Raw genomic sequence first — 23,773 nt, 5'->3', positions numbered from 1 at the left:
AAACACAAATCATTTCAGCAGCAATAAAATTCATTTCCTCCACTTCATATTATCTGCTCCTTGGTGCTATGCAAAGACTAATAGTTTACAAACTCCTCAAGCAGTGTTAACACACATATAAAACGTGATTCGTGTGTATATTTACAACCACAGACACATTAATTGGTAGTCTACAGTAAGTTCTTTTACAAATTAAACAGACTCTTGTGCTGTTCTTGCTAATTCGCTCAGTTCCGAACTGCAAAACCCAACCTTCTATTCTGGGATATGAAATCCGGTACCTTCACAAAAGCGCATTATCAATATTTAAAAGTTATATTTAGCTTCTGGTGAGTAGCACTGGGGTTTCCCTCCCTTTTAAGATCCTTCTATGAGGTGGCCTTCTTTCCGTGCTGTGCCTGACAACACTAACTTTTTGTAGCTAAGAGCAATGTGCAAGCCCAGAGAAAGGACTCCAGGGGAAGCTTTCACTTATGCCTAATCTATCATCCCACTCTGTCTGCTCCCCCGCCTCCTTCATTTTAACATCAACCCTAAACTTTCCAATGTTTATGAACTCTGTTTGGTGGGACGTATTTCTCTTTTTGATGGAAAATGATACAGAGTGACTATACATTTTTGCCCACCACCAAAAACAGAGGTGATTAAGAAAGGCATCTGCCCACCTAATGGGGCATTTTCACAGCCCATCAGGCAAGAAGGCTCATACCCTTGGGCAGATCTGGGGTCTTTAAAGCTATTGGAGATGGATGCTTAGTTTGAATCAAACTGGGAGTCCCATAACACCATAGTCATCTTCCAGGAGAGTGGTAGGTCTTACAGAACCCTAAAGGCAGAAAACCTCTCTTCTCTATGGAAACTTTAATTCTCTCAGGAGAGTTTAGTTTCTGTTGGAAATCCAAGACTTTGCAAGTAAGCATGATAAGACCTTCCAAAGTCACAAGGTGAATATAATGAGTGTAGCCCTTTGAATACTTACATGGGGGTAGGGGGAAGGGTGGGAACTGGGGTAAGTGTTCCCTTTCATTAGCGTCTCCATAGGTAGTGATTCCCTACTTAACCAAAGGAAAGCAATGCAAGCAGCCTCCCCTCCACCTATTAAAAGGACAAGGATGGGTATCTTTAACTGAAAGCAAGCCATCACAAAATTCTTTAATTATAGGCTCAAAGGGGTTTCGAGCTCATCTTGTATCTCCTTGGTTTTCAGCAGGACAGCATTAAATCTTCCTAAAAAGATAAGACTCAACCTATTTTTAAACATACCCAAAGAGGGCATTCTAGTCTTTTGTTCCTTTGTTAGGGGACTTTTTTTTTTTTTTTTTGTCCTTTCTAACCTCACCACAGGTGAACTTTTGCTATTACTAACCTGAAGTCTTCACATTAGAGTTTGGCTTGGTTTGCTCAGTGGAAATGGTGAACAGCTGGTCACCATTAGCCTTGTCTATACTGTACTTCTTTGTGTCCATCAGTCTGAAATTATAACAATTAATTAGGATATTTGGGTTTAAATCAATAAATTTGGAGTTACGTGCCAAATGAATCACTCACTGAACACAGACTGCCATCCTTCTTTTCCTCATACCTTGCTTTCTCAATCCCAAAGCTAACATCTCTCCCTTCCCTATCTCTCTTCCAACACTGTCCCCACCCCCACTCCAACAAATGTGCATACTGACACTGGTAAATTTTTTTGTTAACTTTCTTAAAGTTTTTATTGATTTATTTTTGAGAGAGAGCAGGAGAGGGGCACAGAGAGAAGGAGAGACAGCAAATCCCAAGCAGGCTCTGCACTGTGAATGCAGAGCCCGATGCCAGTCTCGAACTCCCAAACCGTGAGATCATGACCCGAGCCGAAAACAAGAGTCGGAGGCTTAGCTTAACCCACGGAGCTACCCAGGCACCCTGACGCTGGTAAATTTTTTAAAACATCCTTTAAACAGCCAGTCAACATTCCCTATTGGTCCTATTCCCCCAACAAGGGGTAATAATAGTTAAGAGCACAGACTCTGGAGCCCACTTGTGCTTATATCCTGGGTCTGGGAGCATAGGCACATTTTTGAAATCTCTCTACATATCTATTTTCTCATCTGTAGAATGGAGACAATAATAGTATCTACCTGACAAGGTTGTGGGAAAAATTAATGAGTTCATACATTAAAAGCCCTTAGTGTAGTTTCTGGTTCTTTAATTGTAAATGCCACATAGTTGTTAGCTATTGTTATACCCTCCTTGCAGCAAATATTAAACTATGTCTCATATTCCAGAAGGTGAGAATCTGAGAAGAGGAGTAGGACTCAGGTTTTAAAGGAAGTGAATAAGCAAGAAGAGTTATCAAGGTGAATGGTTAAAGAAAAAAAAAAGGCCAATAAGAGATAAAAGAAAAACTGTAAAGAAGGAGAAAAAACAGACATTTCGTGGGGAAAAGGTAGGAAGAGGAAGACATAAGGGAAAAGAAAAGAAACAGGGAAATGAGTAAAATGGTGGGCATGGAAAGGAAAGACAGAAGAAACGGAAAACAGAGAATAACAAAGGAAACCAAAAATTAGAAATGACTGCATTCACAGTTTGGGCTGGGTATCAGAAAGAGAAAGGAATGGAAGAGAAAACAAAAATGTGTACAGAAGTAGGGAAGCTTGGGACAGGATGATGGGGAGAGGAGATCAAAGTAATAACACAAAAGGCTTCATTTGCAGCAACTGGCTTCTAGGTCTTCAAATTATGAGAAGTGTACATCCAAAATTAACACACCCATGATCCACTAGTCTTCTTTCCCTTTCCCTCCTGTTCTCCCCCACCCCCCACCCCCACCCTTTTCCTCCTGTTCTAAGTTGCTTTAGAGTCCTCCCCAGAATTAGTCCCTAAGGTTTGCCCTAGTCAGACGTCTGCCTTGTGTCTTGTCTGCTCTACCAACAAGGCCAAGATGAAGTGATCCAGTCTTTATTTTATTTTCACTAAATACTCTAGCTATGCTTTTCAAGTGAAAATTTAGCTGTGGAGCAAATATTTATACCCTCTTCCTACTTCAAACATTTACAAACCTATAAGGGGAGGTTTCATCTTAAAGGCATCCTCCCCAACCACTCCCCAACCCCCGTTTTTTGGCCAATTTAGAACAAGAGGATAGCACTGCAGGGATACGCCGCTCTTGGTGCATCAAATTGCCCTCCCCATTAAAGAGAATTAACTACCCAATGACTTGGAAACAAGAGAGAGATTGGATGGAGGTTTAAGATAAAGGCAGTATTTAAACATTATTTAAGTGTTATTATTATAAAATTTGTCTGTTTGATGCAAACTACGTCCGCCTATTTGAGGAAGTCGAGAGACCTTAAAGGGCTCTCTACACAGATGAAGTGGACAGACCGCGAGCGTCTCCTCTTGCCGGGGTGAGCCTGGGCCGCCGCCGCCGCAGCCGCGGGAGTCACGAAGCCAGACGCGGCGCGTCTCCGCCCAGGACTCTGGAGACTGCAGCAGCGCGCGCGGCGGCCGCGGCCCGGGCGGCTCCTGGAGGCTGGGAGGAGACGCGACTCCTGCAGACACGTGACCTCCTCCCAGCCGCCGCTTCCCGCGACCCAGATCCGTCCCCGGAACCCGCGCTCTGCGGGGCGGGCCGGGGCCGGGGGTAGGGGTGGGGGTGGGGGGACACGTAGCTACGGCCCCGGTCCCTGCTGCGCCCGGGTGCGTGCGCTTTCGCCGTACTTCTCCCCTTGGTTCACGTGCCGTTGGCAGTGATGAAGGTTTCGGGGATAACCCAGAATGTGAATCTTACGCTTGCTGCAGGAAGGAAAGACCTTTGGTTTTATGTCTTTCTACTTATATAAGAGAGATCAACATATATTCTCTCTATCCACCCCCAGCAGAGCCGAGTAGCGGCAGCAGCGGGGCGGCAGCCCTGGGAGTCCCGTAGGACGAGCTTGCCCCTGGCCTCCAAGGCCCCTGGCCGCCCGCTGCGTCGGGCGGCGCGGGCAGTGCGCATCTCCGGGCACCTCTCGGTAACTCTCGATAGCAGTGAGTCATGCTCCCGGGATGGCTCTGGGGATAGGTAACCCGGCTCGTGCTGGCTTGTGCTTCCCAGCACCGGGCGCCGCCGCTCCAGGGCGAGCGCGCGCGCGCGCACGGGTTCCCCGCGCAGTGATGTGGCAGCAGCGGCAGGTCGGATCACGTTGCTGGCCCTGTGCTGGTACCCGTTTGAGACAGGATTAAGGAGGGAGGCTTTGGAGGTGCCAGCGGTAGTAAACGTGGGTTCTGCACACTCCCAGCGTCGCTTATCCCGGGGGGGGGGGGGGACGTGGGGAGGAGAAGCACGCAGCACCACCCGAGGCGATGAGGGGCGACGGAGTTTAGCTGGCGAGTGATAAAGCTGCATTGCTTTTCCGCGGTAGCCCCTCTCGTCCTCTCCTCCCCCCTCTCTACCGCCGCGTTCCTCTGGGAGCACCAGAGGCCCCAAACGTCGTCATCTGCTTCTGTGATTAGTGGCACCGCAATTCCGGCTGCTGCGGGAAGTTTAGGTGGCCCAGGGACACCGTGTCGCCGAAAGACACTTGGATTGCGACATTCTGACCCAGTGACTACATTTCCATTTATCTTAAATCCTTCAGGGAGCAGATTTCAAGTTGCCCCATTAGGGGGCAACCTCCAACCTGGGCCAGCCCGCGCTCCCCCCCCCCCCGCCCCCCAAGCCACTGAGCGGTGAGCAAACAAGTCTCCAAATTTTCCTTCGGGACTGAAGTTTACCCACCGCGAATTCTCTTTCTCTTTCCTTTCTCTGGTCCAAACCAACAGCGCAGTCGGTGGCGAAGCAAAAAGCCACGTTCACGTTCCTGCACCGTAATGACGGGCGAATTGAAGGAGTAGCATTTCCAAGCCCAGGAAGCCCTGGCTGCCCCGCACCCCCGGCGTCTCCTCCCCCTCCCCCAGCTGACTGCAACGCCTTTGGGAAGATGAATAGCTTGGCTGAAGTTGTTTTTCCTTTCCGGTGGCCCTGATCAGGTGTCCCCGCCCCCTCCTGCCGTTCGCCCTCCCTCGCAGCCTGCTCCCGACACCCCCCCGCCCCGGCCCGGTCCCTCCTCCCCCGCCCCCCTCCGGGCTGGACCGCGGATGGTACGTTCCGCACGTGAGCTGGGTGCTGGTCTGGCCGGCGACGCGCGTGCCCTGTGGCCAAACACTGCCCGGAGTGAGAGCAAACTACCAGCGCAGTGGGGCCGGCGCGAGTGTGCGTGCGTGTGTGTGCGTGTGTGCGAGAGAGCGAGCGCGGTGGGAGGGGGGGGGAACCAACTGCTTCACACTTTCAACACTGCACTGAAGAAGGGAGAGAGAGAGAGACTGGAGACGCACAGATCCCCCCAAGATCTCCCAAAGCTATCGTCCCACAGATTATAAAACAGAACCCCAAAAATCGAAACAGAGGAAACGGACAGCGGTTGAACATGGACGAAGGAATTCCTCATTTGCAAGAGAGACAGTTACTGGAACATAGAGATTTTATAGGGTAAGGTGCACGCACCGTTGCGAATATCTGTCTAGATTTTTTTTTTTTTTTCCTTCTCCAGAAAGTGGTATGGAGCGGGCAAGGGCAGTGCCCCTCCCCGAATGGGTGCCTGATGCTGATTTCTGTTTTGCAGACTGGACTATTCCTCTTTGTATATGTGTAAGCCCAAAAGGAGCATGAAGCGAGACGATAGCAAGGTAAGTGTAAGTTTCCGATGTTTCCCCATAACCTGCCTGGATAGTTAATTAGGGCCATTGATTTCACAGCGAAGCTCTGCCCGCAAATATATTCCAGCCCTTGAGCTTCCCCAACTGTGAATTTTAAGTGGTTTGCTGGATACTCTCAGGGGGAGATTAAACATCATACCTGAATTCAAATTGCATTTCAGAACAGTCCAAAGGAAAAGCTTTCTTGGCATAGTTTATCACATAATATGGGGGTTTTGGGGAGGGGTATTGTTTTATCCAATAAATGTTTAGCTTATTGTTTTCTCTTTTCCATGATTGTCGTATATTAAGGATACCTACAAATTACCGCACAGATTAATAGAAAAGAAAAGAAGAGATCGAATTAATGAATGCATTGCTCAGCTGAAAGATTTACTGCCTGAACATCTGAAGTTGACAGTAAGATGTACATTTTCATTCTTTGCTGCTCTCCAAGGGCGTGTTAATAGCTTGGTACTACTCCCAGAGATACAAGCATAAATGTAAATATCATATGCCTTACGACTTGGGCTGTAGTGTAGAGTTTCCCACAAACTCAAGAGTAGGTGCTCACAACTGAAGGCAAGAAATCATTTATAACTCGTCTTCTGGAAAGCTCAAGAAGTATAGGAATAGTACTTCTTTCAAAGTGTTTGCTTAAGTTGCTGTGCTGAGTGGAGAGCCGATTGAGCCAAATGTGTGTTTTTAAGTAACCAAAGTGCCCCCTTTCTTTTTTGCACCACTGCAGACTCTGGGGCATCTGGAGAAAGCGGTAGTATTGGAATTAACTTTGAAACACTTAAAAGCTTTAACAGCCTTAACCGAGCAGCAGCATCAGAAGATAATTGCTTTACAGAATGGTAAGTCAGTTCAGGGAGGCCAACCCACCCTGATGAAGCCGGGTAGCCCACAGAGGGGCAGTGTTAGGACTCTTCCCCCACCCCCTCCTCCTTCCTTGGGCCCATGGGCGCAGTCTCATTTGTTAAATTGCTTATACTTTCCCTTCATTGGAAAGTGCCCATTTCCCGAAGCATCCTAGAGGCTTTCAGCAGAACTCAGATTTTTATTTAAAGTGGCGGTTGCGCTCTCCACTTTGGTTTTTCAGCTGGGAGTAGAGCGCCCCCCTGCTCCCCCCCCCCCCCCGGCAACCAGTGGATTATATCACCCGAATACAGAGGAAAAACCGAGATCACTTTAGTCAATGTAGGGCCCACGTGATAAGCAGATGTTTTAACGTCGGTATTTTTCTTCTTGCCTCCATTCCTCTGCCCCCACCCCCACCCCTTCCTCATCCTAGGGGAGCGATCTCTGAAATCGCCCATTCAGTCCGACTTGGATGCGTTCCACTCCGGATTTCAAACATGCGCCAAAGAAGTCTTGCAATACCTCTCCCGGTTTGAGAGCTGGACGCCCAGGGAGCAGCGGTGTGTCCAGCTGATCAACCACTTGCACGCCGTGGCCACCCAGTTCTTGCCCACCCCTCAGCTGTTGACTCAACAGGTTCCTCTGAGCAAAGGCACTGGCGCGCCCTCGGCCGCCGCCCCCGCAGGGTCTGCGGCCGCCCCCTGCCTGGAGCGCGCCGGGCAGAAGCTTGAGCCCCTCGCCCACTGCGTCCCGGTCATCCAGCGGACTCAGCCCAGCGCCGAGCTCGCCGCCGAGAACGACACGGACACCGACAGCGGCTACGGCGGCGAGGCCGAGGCTCGGCCGGACCGCGAGAAGGGCAAAGGCGCCGGGGCGAGCCGCGTCACTATCAAGCAGGAGCCCCCCGGGGAGGACTCGCCGGCGCCCAAGAGGATGAAGCTGGATTCCCGCGGCGGCGGCGGCCTGGGGGGCGGCGCGGCGGCGGCGGCGGCCGCGCTCCTGGGGCCCGACCCGGCCGCCGCGGCAGCGCTGCTGAGACCCGACGCCGCCCTGCTCAGCTCGCTGGTGGCTTTCGGCGGAGGCGGGGGCGCGCCCTTCGCGCAGCCCGCGGCCGCCGCGGCCGCCGCGGCCCCCTTCTGCCTGCCCTTCTACTTCCTCTCGCCTTCGGCGGCCGCCGCCTACGTGCAGCCCTTCCTGGACAAGAGCGGCCTGGAGAAGTACCTGTATCCGGCGGCGGCCGCCGCCCCGTTCCCACTACTGTACCCCGGCATCCCCGCGCCAGCAGCCGCCGCCGCCGCCGCCGCCGCAGCCGCCGCCGCCGCCGCCTTCCCCTGCCTGTCCTCGGTGTTGTCGCCCCCTCCCGAGAAGGCCGGCGCCGCCGCCGCGACCCTCCTGCCGCACGAGGTGGCGCCCCCTGGGGCGCTGCACCCCCCGCACCCGCACGGCCGCACCCACCTGTCCTTCGCTGGCGCCCGTGAGCCCGGGAACCCGGAGAGCTCTGCTCAGGAAGATCCCTCGCAGCCAGGAAAGGAGACCCCCTGAATCCTCGCCCTCTTTCTTAGACAGGACGAGGGTTCACGCGGAATAATAATATTAATAAGTTAAAACACCCTTAACGTTTTTAAGGGAGGAAGTGTAATAGATGCACGACAGGCTTTTAAAACAACAACAACACAGGTGTTTTGTGTACATTTGGAGTTCCTGTTTTGCTCATCCCTCACCACCCCACCCTCCGCACACTAACATCCTTTTCTTTCCCCACCGGCTCTAAAAGATCCTCTGCGGTATTGATACTTTATTCTTTAAAGAATTTCCCCCCAAATAAGTTTTGCCTTCCTTTAGGCCATGTTCCATTGTTTTTTAAAATACAGAACCTAATTCTGGAGGAAGTGAGAAGGGTCTGCTGTGTGGGTGAGCTAATTGAACCAGGGGAGGAGCAAGGTGGCCCAGGAGTTGACCTGAACGGCAGGTAGGCAGTTGTTAATCTGCCTGCCTCATGTGTGCCCTGCCTGCTTCAGGAGGCTTTCCACAAACAGTGAGGACCTTTTAGAACTGAATTTACTCTTCAGTATTTTATAATGTTCAGCTTTTTAAAAGGTATATATTTTTCAAAGAGGAAGAAGTGAGGATGCAGTCACTTGCGTTGCAACCTATTCTGAAGTGGTTTGAATGGTATCCCTTAGTAACTTGCTCTTGTTTAAAGAGACACGGAGTTGGGCCATTGTCAGAACTAAGTCAGGGAAGGAGATGGATGAGGAAGGCCGGAATCATTCTTGGTACATTTACTAGCACTTTATTGAGAAATTGACCGTGAATCAATTGACTTGTCTTAATTTCATATATATATATATATATATATATATATATATATATATATCTGTATCTATCTATAGATATATACAAACACATATGTGGATATATATAGATATATATAGATATATATATTGCATCTATTCCCACCTTGTCATTATTTAATCCACCAGGTTCCTAAGTTTTTATAATATTGCTGTAAAAAAAAAAAAAGGAATGTGCACTGAACTTAAAAACAAAAAAGAAAACAAGTCCAAGATGATTTATCCTATATTCTTTCTGTTAAATAACAAAAGTGGAGAAAAGCATTAAACTGGTCAGTTTTGAGTGGAAATGCTGTAAAGATGTGGAATGAAGCCCTGTGTGGCCTTCCTATCTCCAAGTCTATGTATTTTCTGGAGACCAAACCAGATACCAGATAATCACAAAGAAAAGCTTTTTTTAATAAGGCTTAAACCAAGACCTTGTCTAGATATTTTTAGTTTGTTGCCAAGGTAGCACTGTGAGAAATCTCACTTGAATGTTATGTAAGGGGTGAGACACAACAGTCTGACTATAAGTGAAGAAAATATCTGGGTCTTTTAGTCAGTTTGGTGCATTTGCTGCTGCTGTTGCTACTGTTTGCCTCAAACGCTGTGTTTAAACAACGTTAAACTCTTAGCCTACAAGGTGGCTCTTATGTACATAGTTGTTAATACATCCAATTAATGATGTCTGACATGCTATTTTTGTAGGGAGAAACTATGTGCTAATGATATTTTGAGTTAAATATCTTTTGGGGAGGATTTGCTGAAAAGTTGCACTTTTGTTACAATGCTTATGCTTGGTACAAGCTTATGCTGTCTTAAATTATTAAAAAAAATAAATACTGTCTGCAAGAAACCAGCTGGTTTAGAAAGTTTTAGTATGTGAAGATAAACTAGAAATTATCTTTATATTCTAGTATTTTCAGCACTCCATAAATTCTATTACCTAAAAAATATTGCCACACTATTTTGTGATTTTAAAATTCTTACTAAGGAATAAAAACTTTAATATACGACATGAGATTGTCTAATAATTAAAAAGACATACTGCTCAATTAGTTTTAAGATATCTATGAATTGAGGGATGAAAGCTATTAATGTTCTAAGATAAAGAACTTTGTCATTGGCTTGATAACACACGTTTCCAATTTCTTGCAAGCCTCCAGGCTCTGGCTGTGTCTACCTACTTATTTCCAGTGTATCTCAATGAAAAGTGCAAAAGAAAAACCTATCAATCACTTGCGTGGTCTGTTGATGTTAGACCCAATTTGCTAATGTTTTTATGATTGATGAATTTTTCATTTCTCATCTTGACACCAGATAGGCCTGGTGTTTCTCCAGTATAAACACACTGTCATGTAGGAGAGCTTAATTTCTCCATATATTTTTAGCTCTTCAATCTTTATAAAATAATTTTACTGTGGAACTTCATCATAGAATTCAAGGAAAAGAAATAATTATCTTTAGACTTGTCTCAAATTCATAATCAAATTTGTGATTTACTATAAACTGTGTGAAGGATTGTCAATTTTTAGTTTCAGTAATGTTCTTCACAAACCCTTTGATTTTTGAAAGGTGTTGAAAGAATAGTCAAAATTTATGAGATGTAGAAAAAGTGCTCCCTCTGCTGACTTACAGCAAAGAAACTCCAAGTCATTGAATGTGGAGTCAAAGGAATCTCAGAGATCAGTCTGTCCAGCCCCCTGCATTTTATAATATGAGGGAAATGAAGCCTAAAGATATCATATATCCTCCTAAGATCAAACTGCTAGCTGGAGGTATCACAAGAGGCCTGAACTATTGTATCCCCCCAGTCAGTAAACTACCTCCCACTGGAAGTATCTTTAACCACATAAACTGAAATTGACTGGGTAGCATTGGTGAACCATCATAAATAAACCACAAGAACAAAGGAAATAAAAATGACCATTAGGAAACCAGGTAGGATTTTTGAGCACCATAATTTATCGAACTTTAGAAAGATATTGTCTATACCAGAATAATGGGATAAAGTAGGATTTTAAATATTTTGAGCTACATTTTAATGTCCTATTGTAATCATACTACTTTCAGAACCAAAAATGATTCAGAGTAAATCAGAGAACAGTAAAATGTTTTTGCATTTGTATAATTTTGGTATAATAGAGTAAAAACCTTAGGGTTGGGCCAGATTTTATAGGTCAGTTATTTAGTCCAAATGTCTATATACTTATATGGTAATATAAAGTTAGTGAGGACAGACTGCACAATAATATTGTCTATATGGCATCTGAAAATTATTATTTTCATAATTGATTTATTTTATGAATTAAAACACTAGAGTAATAACTCCAGTAATAATTTACCAAGGATGGTCCTGTACCTGCAGTGGTGAAATTTTACCCAAAATATTTTGTAGTATATGTGATTTTTCAGTCTAAGACAGACATGAATCTTGAGTTAGTAATGCTTTTATACATATAGTATTATGCCACTTAATTTTATGTACATATGTATTTCTCAGCAAACATCATATTGAATTGATAAGTGGCCTCTCCCCCGACAAAGAGCTAAGGCACTAGAAACTACATTTTAATAGCTATTTAAAGTATGACTGGAGTTTTAGTTCCTATCATTGTGAAAATTATTTTTCATTTAGTTCACTGTTATTGGCCATGCAGGCCATAAGTTTGGTTATTGCTCATCAACTGAGATTGGTTCAAAAGTATGTAAAAGAAGGCCTCAGCCAATTTCTGAATATGTCACAGGTCAATTTTGAACCTCTCCATGGAAGGTGATTGCTGGTTGAGATCGTTGGAAGACAAGGCTGGGCAAACAGACTAAGGCCTTTTCCTTTAAAGAGAAATGAACAGAGGCCTCGTGAGCCAATTAAGGCTGTTATAATGCCAAAACCTGGCTGTACTATTGTGATAATAGTATTTTACTTCAATCTGATGTTTTTCTCGTTAAACAAAATCTATTGGACCCTCAGATCAATACTTATTGTTCTGTGCTTTGTAAGTTCAAAATGGATATACAGTGCATGTTAAAGTCCAATGTAAGTTCTAGTTTTTCACATAATTTAATAGGAGATTGACAAGGAAAATTATCACATATTTCTTGTGATTAGGATGAGATTTATACTAAAAAGCATGTGCAGCGTGTGCTTAAAAATAGGCTCCTAGAAAGGAGTTGGACATTTGTCTTAAAATTGGGTTTCTTTCCCTACTTCAGTGATTACCATATTGAAAACTCCAAACAAATGTAAAACTATACCTTTTTCAAAGTTGATATTTTAAAATTATGAACTTAGTGATGCCCAATTTATCTGGCCTCAAGGAATGACACGTGTCCCATGAAACAATGATTCAGAAAACTGAAGATTCTATATTTAAGTTTATTCATTTATCTTTTCTTTTTTTCCTTAACATTTTAGTGAAAAGCTTCCTAAAAGATATTACACAGGTCCTCTATACTGTCTTATACATGTCTTATAAATAAATACCCTATCCATAGTTATCCATTCTCCATAATTCAGGGTCACCCTTATAAATACCACTTTTGCACTATGCATGTCATCTGGGAGTATTAGCATCTGCACTAAATACTTTCTGAGTTCTTATATCTGCTTTTTATAGGTTTGTCAATCTCTTTACTCACGATCAGGCTGCCAGCTGTCACTTCTTGATGTGTCAGAGTCCTTGCCTCTAACTCTTATCTAATTTGCTATCTCTGACTTACTGAGACCTGGGAAACCATTCGACAAAAACCACACCCATTTGAAATGTGCCTAAAATTAGAATAAATAGGCTCTAACAGAAGTACCTAGGATCACTTTTCTAAACTGTGTGAGCGTATAGAATCAGTAACATGTTTCTCCCCTAACGCTTTTTTCTTCATTTCTTTTACTTTTCACATTCTTGGCAATGTTCCTATCAGAACACTTATGCAAAAGCCCTCAGATATTTTATATATTTTTTGATCATCTTATTAAGTAAAAAAGCAGCTTGCTAATGGCTTTATTCCAAAGCTAACCACAAAATAATGACATTTCCATGCCAGAAACAAATTATTTTATCTGATGAACATTTCTTTCTCTCAGACTGATAGGAGTAGAGCACCAAGGGTCATTAGTAAAAACTGATTCAGCATTTTGATTCACGGATGACCCTGGCCCTGCTTCTGCTGTGTAATCACCCCCACCTCTGGGTTTTAGAAATCTTGAGTGGCACATCCAGCAAAAACATTCTGGGGAACTGGCAGGGAGGTGTGTGGGCCCAGATGCTGCCTCTGAACTTAGACACACCCATTGGAGAGCTTCTGGTAAGAGGTTTCAGACTTCCTACTGATTGCAACACACTCCTTATCTCAGTGAGCCTATAGATTGAGCAAACGGTGGGCCTGGGGATACAGGCATCTGGTTTGACCCTACTACATGTAAGGTGCTGTGATAGTGCAGGACAATCAAAGATTAATAATCTCTGAAGATCTCAAAGTCTAGTGGGAGTGACAGACCAACACTATAAGAACTTAATGCAACATAGTAGGTGCTATAAAGAGGTGAATACTAGGGGGTGAGGGTTGCTACCTTCATCTGAGTAAGTCTGAGACAGCCTAGAGTAGTAGTAGCTGGTTTTCACAGAATGAGCAGGTGAGTGAGTCCATGGGGCTCTCTCCAAGAAGGTTCTGATATACTCTGGTCCTGTGCTGAGTACCAGGAGTTTAATTGGCTATATTTGACTAAGGTCTGAGCAAGGATTTCCTAATTTCTTAGTCTCTTTAGAACCTGACTGCTGTACTCTCTCACCATCATCTCCTCTTGAGGACCTGAACCATGAGCTGGGACTGAGTGGTCATAACATTTCCTACTGCAAAAGAGAACATTCATAGCATGATAATCTCTAATGCAGCAGAGGGGTAAAGACCTAGTACCTCACAAGCAGCTCTGTCTCACCTCAACCGTTGATCTTTCTTACAGAAGAAACTAAGGGTGACTTCTTTCCCTTCACGTAAGGGCGTGATGATCCATGTTCTCCACTCAGCACCGGAGAGGGGGAAATGAGAGAGATAGAGAGCAGTCCTAAAGGGAAACAAGGATTCCTTAGGTCTATTTTTCAAAACCTCCAGGAGGAAGCTGAGGCAAACAACTAGTCCAAGGTCATGTAGCTCACTAAGTAGCCGAATGAGGACTGGAACCAGATTTTTTGGTTCTGAGTCCACTGCTCTTTATGCTATCACCCCATGGCAATAGTAATGAGGAGGGGAAAGCCTGACTTTTGCTCATGACATGAGTGGAGCTAGTCCACGTGAGGTCCTAACAGGCAAGAATATATAGTTGGTGGTGGAGAAGGAAAGATGGCCAGACAATCCCTTTCCAAAACATGGAATAGAGCATGCAATAATTGAAGATAGAGAAATTCTGGAGACACAATAGTCAAGGTCCTCTACAAAGAACCATACAGTTTTGCTGTCTACTAAATTTGGAGACATCCAGAAATGTGCCCTCCTTTGTTTGGAAGTCCCCACATGAGCTGGTGAGCGCTCCACCTTTGCCTCTACGCCTCCTACCTACGTGGTCTGGTTTAACTCTAAAGATTCTCCATGGAAGAAGGAATCAAAGCAAACTACGAATCTGGACAAAAGGAACATTTAGATTTGAGGAAGTAGGAAAGAGGGCGATTTGCTACAGTTTTTACATGGGGTATTTTTAGGATGTTGTAAACTTTAGCTACAGTTTCAATTTGAAGCCTTTTACATATTGCTATGCACATGTGTATACCTAGAATATCAAATGTTTCACAACGAGGTGTTCAGTATCCACCACACAGCCCTGTAATAAACTTTGATTCTATATGCAGCTTTACAGGTTCAGTATTGCGTTTAGAAAATTAGTTTCCATGGGGCGCCTGGGTGGCTCAGTCGGTTAAGCCTGCGACTTCAGCTCAGGTCATGATCTCGCAGTCCTGAGTTCTGCCGGCCCACCACCGGCTCTGTGCTGACGGCTCCCAGGCTGGAGCCTGTTTCAGATTCTGTGTCTCCCTCTCTCTCTGCCCCTCCCCCGCTCACGCTCTGTCTCTGAAAACTGAATAAACCCTAAAAAGAAAAAAACAATTAAAAAGAAAAAGAAAAGTAGTTTTCACAGGTGAACTCCACCCTGGATCCTGTTCCTGCAGACTTTCAGTTACTTAGGGTAATCAGAAAATTCCTTTATAATACGACATTTTAAAGACACTGGCTTCTCTTTCCATACTACCTTAAGCAGGGCTTGGTTTTCGAGTATGTATATGTTGAACGAAACTCATCTGCGGAGCTATAACGCAGCTGGGTGATCCGCACGTGACCCAACAGGTGAAGAAACCGGACTATACGCCTGCATCCCTGGAGAGCAATGTGGGCGCGATGAAGGAGCCATTTCTGAGGTCTGTGTTTGAAACGTACTCATTTAAACACTGGTAAGCCAACTCTAGCTCCTTAAATCTCCCTACGAGCGCTTCTTGGTGGAGAATTAAAGCGGGGAGGGGAGGGGGGAATAATATCATCAGCCTTGAGATCTTCAAGGAGCCCTGGGATTGGAAAGAGAGAAGCATTCTTAGGTTGCCTAGCGATAAATCTGACGATGATATCATTCTCCCGGAGGCCGGCCTCCCCCTCCGGTCCCCTCCCGGCCGGCTTTCCTTCCCCACCCCCCGTCTCCCTCCCACGCCGGGGTTCAAAGTACAGCCGTGCGGGGTAAAGGAGCAGGAGCCGGACGCGGCGCTGTCACGTGTGTCCGCACATGCCCGGGCGCACGCTGCGCGGCACGTGAGAGGGGGCGGGGCGGGGGCGGGGAGGCGCCTGCTCGCGACTTTCCGCGCGTGCGCTCTGGACCCCGCGCCCACCACCGCCTAGACGCGGCCTCCGGGAGCGGGCGGCCAGCTGGCTGGCGGGGTGGAGGGCTCGCGGGGCCGCGGGCGGGGCGGCCGGGTGGGGTTGAGGACGCACCCTCCCAACAGCTGCGACACAGTCTTCCCTGCTGAGTCTGAGCGGGCCGGCCCTAGGTAGTCATTCCTCCCGAATTAAAGCTGGCTCTGACTCCGGGCTCCTCGAACCGTTCTGACACAGCAGTTTCCGTGCAGCCCTTCTGGGCGCGGGTTAGAGGAAGGTCGACAGCCGCCTAGGGAGGGCCTTGGGGCGGAGACTTCAAGCCTGGGCTGGCCGGGGGAAGTGACAGGTCGGGAGAGGGGGACGGGGATGGGGGAGGGAGGTGGCTGACACACCCGGCGGCGCCGGGTCTGGGGCCAGACCCCGTCCTGCCCTGGTCCCAGGGCCACGTCCTCCCGGAGAAACCCCGGGCGGTCGGTGGGAGACCTGCGCAAACCCGGTGTCGATGTTACCGGCTGGTGGAGTCGTTGTAGCTTTCAGTAGTCTCAGTTTTACACATTGAATTCCCACTGATTAACTAGGGGACTTAGTTAATTATGATAAAATTTATTGGGACTTTCTATGAAAGGTTTAAAGTAAGTGATTTTGTGGCAGTAACGGATTCTGCATGGTGCAGTAAAGTGAAGGAAATTAATGTAGTCAGTGGCTGAAAGATGTTTTTTTTTTTTAATTAAAAAACATTTGCAAGTCGATTAAGAAAAAATGATCAAATCTCACACTCACTTTTCGAAGTGATCACCATATTTGATTTTTGTAAAACTCCTAGAAACATGCATGCTTGTAAATGATCTAATATGAGTAATTAGCGTGGAGGAATTTGGAATTCATGATGCCCTTTAGATAACCGAGAATACCCAGCAGTGTAACAAAAGTAGGGAAGCACCATTACCTCCTGCAAATATGTTTTTGGTCTTGTGATGGAAAGCGATCTCCAACGTTGCCAGTAATATTTGGACAGGTCAGGTGCCAGTATTTGCAAAGACATCATAGAGCGGTTGTGTACCGTCAGGTGGAAAGGGTACAGTGAATGCCATCCTGGAGACAGACTGCTATAAGCTAACAGGCATTCACAAAGCACAAGACGACTTCATTGTTGTTCGCTTTTTAATAATACGTATGAATAATGTCCTGGACAGCTTAGTTATTAATAATATCCAGAAAGTTTACAAAGCAAAGATAGACTTCAAATATGCACTCAACAAATTTATATTGAGCTCTTACTATGTGCCAAGCATTGGGGATATAGCAGTGATCCATACTGACAAATTAATCACCCATCATGGTGCTCAAAACCTGTAATAAAGCCTCACAAGTTGTCAGGCACTTGCCAATCGATTATTATTGCTACAACTAGTGATCAATATCCCTCTGCACCTGATTCTTTTTCACTTGGCACTTGCCAGGTGAAAGGACTACATCTCCTGTCTCATCAGTGCCCATATCCTTTCTCCTATTTCTTTTCCCCTTCTCCCACCCCCTTTGGATCCATACTTGTCTAGTCTTCTAAGAGGGTAAGTTTGATCCTTACCCAGAATATTTGTACTTGCTCATCCATCTGCCTGCAACATTCAGCCCCAGATGTCTGGATAGCTAATTCCAGCCCCCCAACCCCCACCTTTTTATAGATCTCTGTTCAAATGCCACTTCTTGAGAGAGGCCCTATCTGAGCAGCCCAAAGGCAATATATAAAATACCAGTTCCCCCTATCATTCTTTACTTTTATTCTACTTTTTTTTTCACAGTGTGTATCACCCCTGACATAGTGTGTGTGCATACTGGTATATATGTCTACACACAACACACACACACACACACACACACACACACACACACACGTAATTTGTTTATTGCTTGTCTGTCTCATTAGAATGAACAGGGACTTTGTTTTGTTCATTCCTGTTTGTCCATTGCCAAGAATGGTACCTGGCAGTAAATAGGTAACTATTTGCCTTTTATAAATAAACATGTATCAATTCTCAATAAATATTTGCTGGATGAATGAGTGAACATCTCTGGCAAGTGCTTTAGCTTGATTGTCTCACCAAAGACCATAGCACAGGCCCTCTCAAAGTGTCTTTTCATATTATGAATCCATTTTCTCAACACTTACTAAGCACCTGCTATGTTCCAGGTACTGTGTGCCATGGAGATGTCAGCAAGGAGTCAAAGGCAGTTAATGTCCTATAATTGCAAATGGGAAAAGAGTGTGGTCTGGAAGCTGATTGAATTTTGTTGTCACAACAAAATGATAACATATGTTATTAAAGCATTAAGATACAGCATTAAAGCATTAATTGAGTTCCCCTAACAAGATAATTAATGTCAATTTAATCTTATTCTAAATGATTGCAATTTATTGTGTTAAAAAATTATTTGCTTAACTGAAATACCTTCTTTGAAATTAAAATATATTCTGATAACTTCTCCATCTCCTGAGTCAAAGAGAACAAGCTACAATAGCCCTGTAGTAGAAGGAGTAAATTTCAAAACAGGGTGTATTTCAGCTCTCAGATCGCTCTTGAACCTGTGTAGAACTGAGTGAGAGCCTCTGAATTCCACCCATGATGGAATACACAACACATATGACTAGGGCTTGATGATTCCGGATGCTTTAGCTCTTCACTGGCTCTTCCAGGTGTGGTAAACTTTGTTCCTTGGTGAATGAGCGTCTTCAAGGCAAGAGCTAGTATCATCTATTTATCAGTGTGTGCTCAGCACCAAGCACAATACCTGGCACACAGTAAGCACTCAATAAATGGCTGTTGAAATCCAAATCCTCCTCTCCATTCCCACAATCACTGTTCTAGTTCCAAGCTTTATCATCTCTCACCTGCATTATTGCAAGAATCTGCTCAGTGGCCTTTGTCCAGTCTTCCTTTCCCCATGCACAGGCCACACTGCCAGGAAATCCTGTACCAGGGACTCCCCACTACAGGAAGCAGGCATGAAGGCTTAAACCTTCCCTTCTCATTTCACCCCCCTTTATTCTAGCTCCTCTCCTGTTTCCCCCAACCAGAAATGGGCATCTAGTGCCCTAGCTGCACTCAACTACCACAGGTCCCCGAATATGCTTTCTACTCTCAAATGTTTGTCTTTGAGTAGAATAGCCTTTATTTGGAGGCCTCCTACTCATGCTTCAACACACAGCTCAAATTAAATCTCCTCTGTGAAAACTTCCAAAACTATGGTAGTCAAAACCTAACCTCACCCACTCCTTTGCTTTCTGTTCTCTTAGCCCTTTCTTTAAATCTCCACTTGGGTGTTTAAAATCTTATTTTACAAACGTGTGTGTGTGTGCAAGAAGTGATGTGTGTTCTTGTTTTCTGTCATTAGTTGAAACTTCAAGCTACCTCCCCAAAGGCTGGTGGAAAACAATCCTGTCACTGTGAGCTCTCCTACTCCTACCCACTTCAGGATTTCACAAGGACCTGGGATACCATGATTACAGAGGAAGAACCCCTTTATTTTCAGACTGTCCTAGATAACTGTCATGTCCCTGCATGCTGCCTGGTATCCCTAGCTTCTCTGGGTCTTTCTAGGTAGGAATCTTTGCCAAGGATGGGTGAGCTACACCTTAGGAGCATTGGGTCCCCATTCTCCTCTGTGTCTTTGACACACTAAGGAAACTGCAGAACTGCGACCCCACAGGCCTGAATGCTTCTTCCTCTACTTCTTCCTCCTAACATACCTCCAACTTGAGAGAGGTTCTAGAGACAGGCAGTTAACCTACATTAGTCGTGTTGGCTAAGTGTAAGACCATAGGGAACCGAAGGGACCCCAGGGAACTGGGGGTTGTAACCTCTTAAAAGAGGCAGACATTGCTCAGTTCCAACTAATTGTTATCAGATGAAAATGCTGCCTAGCATCGCCAGGTCATCCGGTTTTTCCAGGAGAGGCTGGAATCTACATTTTAAGGTAAAATCTACTTTGAAATGTTTCCAACTATTTTTTAAAAACTTCAGAAACACTGTTCATTACAAATGAGGCATACCTGTACAAGTATTAGTCTGGAGAAGGTCACTTCAAGACCTCTGTTTTAGAAGAAGCCTGGCAGGAGGCTTTCCTTCAAGCATTTAACCCCAAACGTCCCTGACACAAATAGCCCCGAAGTCATTCTTGAACATAGGTAGAGGGGAAAATGCAATGACAGTAGACACAGATTAATGTCTCAATAAATTACCCTGTCACACTGGGACTCTTCACATTTTCTTGTAAGTAATTGTGTGTGTCTCCCACAGCTGGTCACCCACACCCCCGTCACTCATGCTGGCACCACCTCCAGCCTCCATTTGGCGCTTGGCCCTGGCTGCTGTGTGTCAGACTGTTTACTTGTTCTTAGCTCCTTCTTGAGTTTCTTTAATGACCCTCCCAGACCTCTGTCTCCCATTTACCTCAAGGCCTCTGCTTGCCTCCAGACTCTCAGGAAAACCCCCACTTCATCAAGAGAATTCAGCCGATCCAGCATAATATCCCCAAACTCTCTACTCTTCCTACCTACCTACCCACACCCTCCCACACCCTCACTTCCCTTCCTACCACTGCAGAGGGTAAGGTGGCCCTCCTACTCAGAGCCAGCCCTTCTATTTGCATCAGCGGTAGCACATCAAAACTATTTTTTAAAACTCTGCCATCCTTTCCGTGCAGTGAGTCTGGATCTCTGTTAAGGGCGTTCTGTTACTAACTCATCATTGTATTCCTGGAACCTAGCAAACTACTAGGGACAGGGCAGATGCCCACTAAACATATATTAAATAAATGCCTTTTTTTATCAGGGGGCTGTACCACAGTTCCTAAACAATTGTCTAGAGGTGTAAGACTGCTGCCGACACCTGATGCTTTGTAGGTGGTTCATCTAGAGAAAGTAGTTTCCCCTGACTCTGAACGTGGGCTAAATTTGGAGGAGATAATCCAGGAGGGAACGTAGCTGGCAGGCGAGGGAGTTTCTCCTGGGTCAGGTTGGTGCCATCCAGCTGTGAGTTTGCTGTATTAATACCTCCTATCTGTCTTCTCTGATTACTGCTGGTGAGGCTCGCCTTTGGCACTTGCTGAGGGGAGCAAAGGGAAGCCTCCGTGACCAAGGTCTCACATTGCTCTCTATCCCCTAAAGGTTCCACCTGAAGACACCACTACTTCACCAGCAAGTGTTTCTTGGGGAAAGACAATAAGCACCAAGACTTCTTACTCCTTGTTACATTTCAAAACAGTTTTTCTCTTCTCTTTTCCTCTAACTTGCCACCTTTTAATTTTTTAAATATTCTGGTGGTATATTTATGTAAATCATCTAATTATATTTCTCTTTAATCCCACTCTCATGTTGTAAACAAGTATCTCATATCCTATTTTATATCTTCCTTATTAAGCTGTTGGCTTTCAGTCTTTTCTTATTTTCAGTTTTATCCATTTACAATTATTTTAGAACTGACTTCATTTTTATTTTAATTTTAGAAACTACTTTAACCTTCTCGTTTCCTTTTGAATTTTATTTTCTTTCTCTAATCTTCCTTCAGCTTATTTTATAGCCCATGTTGTACTTTTGTCTTACGAGTTTTTATAATCCTCCTGGTTTAAAATCTTGCCTTATTATTTCTTTAAGATTTTCTTATTTCTCAGTTTTCAGCTTTTAATTGGTTATAAGTCTTTCAGAATCCTTTAGCATCACATTTTAATCTTTAGTCTCTCTTCCCTTTCTTTTTTGACACTATAACTTTATTATCTTTTTTCTCATTTATTGTCAATTAATCATGACCTTTAAGAAACACATTGAAATTAGGAAAACTTCTCTGCCCTTGACCCCCTTCTTACCAGCCATTATTGTAAGTACTTTTTTTTTTTTTTTGCATTTATGTTGTTTTTTGACATAGGATTTCATGCAATCTTTATTTTTATATTGTATATTTTAAAATCTATGGTCTAATTGTTTTAAGAAATTTCATTTGGTCGCAAGGAACAAACTAACTCCAGTTACCTCAACTGATGATTATTTTATTGTAGGAATGAATGTGTGAAAGGGGAAACAGAAATCTCAGTTACTATGCAGGCCAGGTATTGTGCCAATCCTATGGGAAGTCCTCAGGAAGAGTTGGAACTGATGTGGTTTTGGGCCTCACAGGCACTAAAACAAACAAAAGCTCAGAAACAAATGCAATGTCAGTGTGGGAATCTTTATTCTCTACTTTGTTAATACGTGTGACAGAACTAAATCTGGATTTCAAAGATTGAAAAGAGAATCACATGGACATCCAGGAAGAAGAATCCAGCCACCCAAAAGGGGGGGAAAAGTTAAGTTGAGATAACTCTAGATTCTTCCATAGCAATATTCTGTACAGAAGACACAGGAGTAAGGCTTATACCTTTGCTATTCAGAAATGTGATTCATGAACCAGCAGCATTGGTATCACTTAGGAGCTTATGAGCAATGCAGAATCTCAGTGCCATTTCATATCTACTGAATCAGAGTCTGTATGTGGCCAGATTTTTAGGTGATTCCCATACATCTTAGATCCTGAGGAAACAAAAGTGTGATACAATTGTTAAAGGCCCACCCAAGGAGTCTATAGTATAGAGACAACAAATTCTCAAGTCTGAAGGAATAAAGTAGTGATTCTCACTCAACCCAGGTGATTCCCTTGACCCTTATTTACAGCTTCCTTTGGTCTTTTTTCTCCCCCACCTCTCCCAGGAGAGCATGTTAATGTAATTTCTCTGAGATTGGAAATATTCACTTTTCTGCACATTAGAACCATCTGAGATTTTAAAAAAATACTGTTGCATGGATCATACTCTTAGAGAACCTGATTGAATTGGTCTGGGATAATAGCCCAAGTCAGTAGTTTCTCAGATCCTCTCAAGGTCATTGCAATAGGCAGCCAAGGTTGAGAATCATTGACTCAAGGGAAAACAAACCCATGAGCCCTCCTCGAAAGAACTACTGAAAGATGGACACCAGACAACCAAGAAATGAATCAAAATAAAGAGCTTAGGAATGAAGAGGCTGCAGTGAGAGGTCATTATTTAATTGATTTAAAAATAAAACTACAGTTAAATAACTTGGCATTTTGGTTACAGAATATAATGGTTGGAGCTCTCAGGAGGCAAGTATGCTATTGTCTACCCCCTAAATTTCTGTTGATGTTGGGTGCAGTCTCTCACCAAATCCATTATTTTTTTAGTTTTATGTTATTAGTTCTCAGAGTTTCACACAGTGTTGTTCCTCCACGTCCCTCCTTCTGCTCACTTTACTGCTGGCAAGCTTTTCCTCAGCTAGAAGGCTTGACAGTGACAATGGTGACTCACCTTGCCAGTCTGCTCTCACGCTGAGTTTCTAGAAGAGAGCCAGAGATATGAAATAGGAGAAGACCAGGGAAAGCCTAATGCTACTGGATCGGAATTTGAAGTATCAGTATAAACTCATGATTATATTTATATAAATTGCAAAGCTCCTGCCTCTCAGGGGCCTTGCCTTTCAGATTCCAGTGCTTCATTTGTCCCAAACTCTGATCTTTTCCTCTGCAGCTCAGAGGGACCTCTGCTTGGATTCCAGATCACTACACTGCAATCAGGAAATTTTCCCCAGGCAGGGAATCATGTTCTTCATGAGGTTCACCTCTTATATTTCCCTGCCTTCAGGGATGGATTTCAGTCTTGCATTGCCTGCTCTGCCTTGTGTTGCTTATTCTCCAATGTCTGAAAATACTTGCCTCAGACATTGTGTCTAATCTTATAGCTAAGACAAGAGAGCTAGTACCAGATACTCTGTCACAGACAAAAGCAGAAATGTTGGGCTGCATATTCGACAACAGTATTTCATTAATGTTAAAGTTCCTGAAATTGATCATTACATTGATCATGAAAGAATTCCTTGACTATGGGTTATGGAAGCACTCCTTGTTCTTAGACTACATGCTGAAATTCTTGGGATAGAGGATTACGTTGTCTACGATTTACCCGCGAATGGTTCAGTGAAAAGAATAATAATTTGA

General features: G+C 44.5%; 1 protein-coding gene across 1 annotated transcript; it reads left to right on the top strand.

Annotated features, from left to right (window-relative positions):
• The first annotated feature begins 5,113 nt into the window (after positions 1-5,113).
• On the top strand, positions 5,114-8,866 carry BHLHE41 (basic helix-loop-helix family member e41). The gene is made up of 5 exons (XM_042990800.1): positions 5,114-5,488; positions 5,622-5,685; positions 6,007-6,114; positions 6,443-6,554; positions 6,992-8,866. The coding sequence occupies exons 1-5, from the start codon at positions 5,427-5,429 to the stop codon at positions 8,098-8,100; spliced, it is 1,455 nt and encodes a 484-aa protein (XP_042846734.1). The 5' UTR covers positions 5,114-5,426; the 3' UTR covers positions 8,101-8,866.
• Positions 8,867-23,773: the final 14,907 nt, after the last annotated feature.

Source organism: Panthera tigris, chromosome B4, assembly GCF_018350195.1.
Source record: "Panthera tigris isolate Pti1 chromosome B4, P.tigris_Pti1_mat1.1, whole genome shotgun sequence".
In the NCBI taxonomy this organism is placed as follows: domain Eukaryota; kingdom Metazoa; phylum Chordata; class Mammalia; order Carnivora; family Felidae; genus Panthera; species Panthera tigris.
This window is presented reverse-complemented; position numbering and strand designations above follow the sequence as displayed.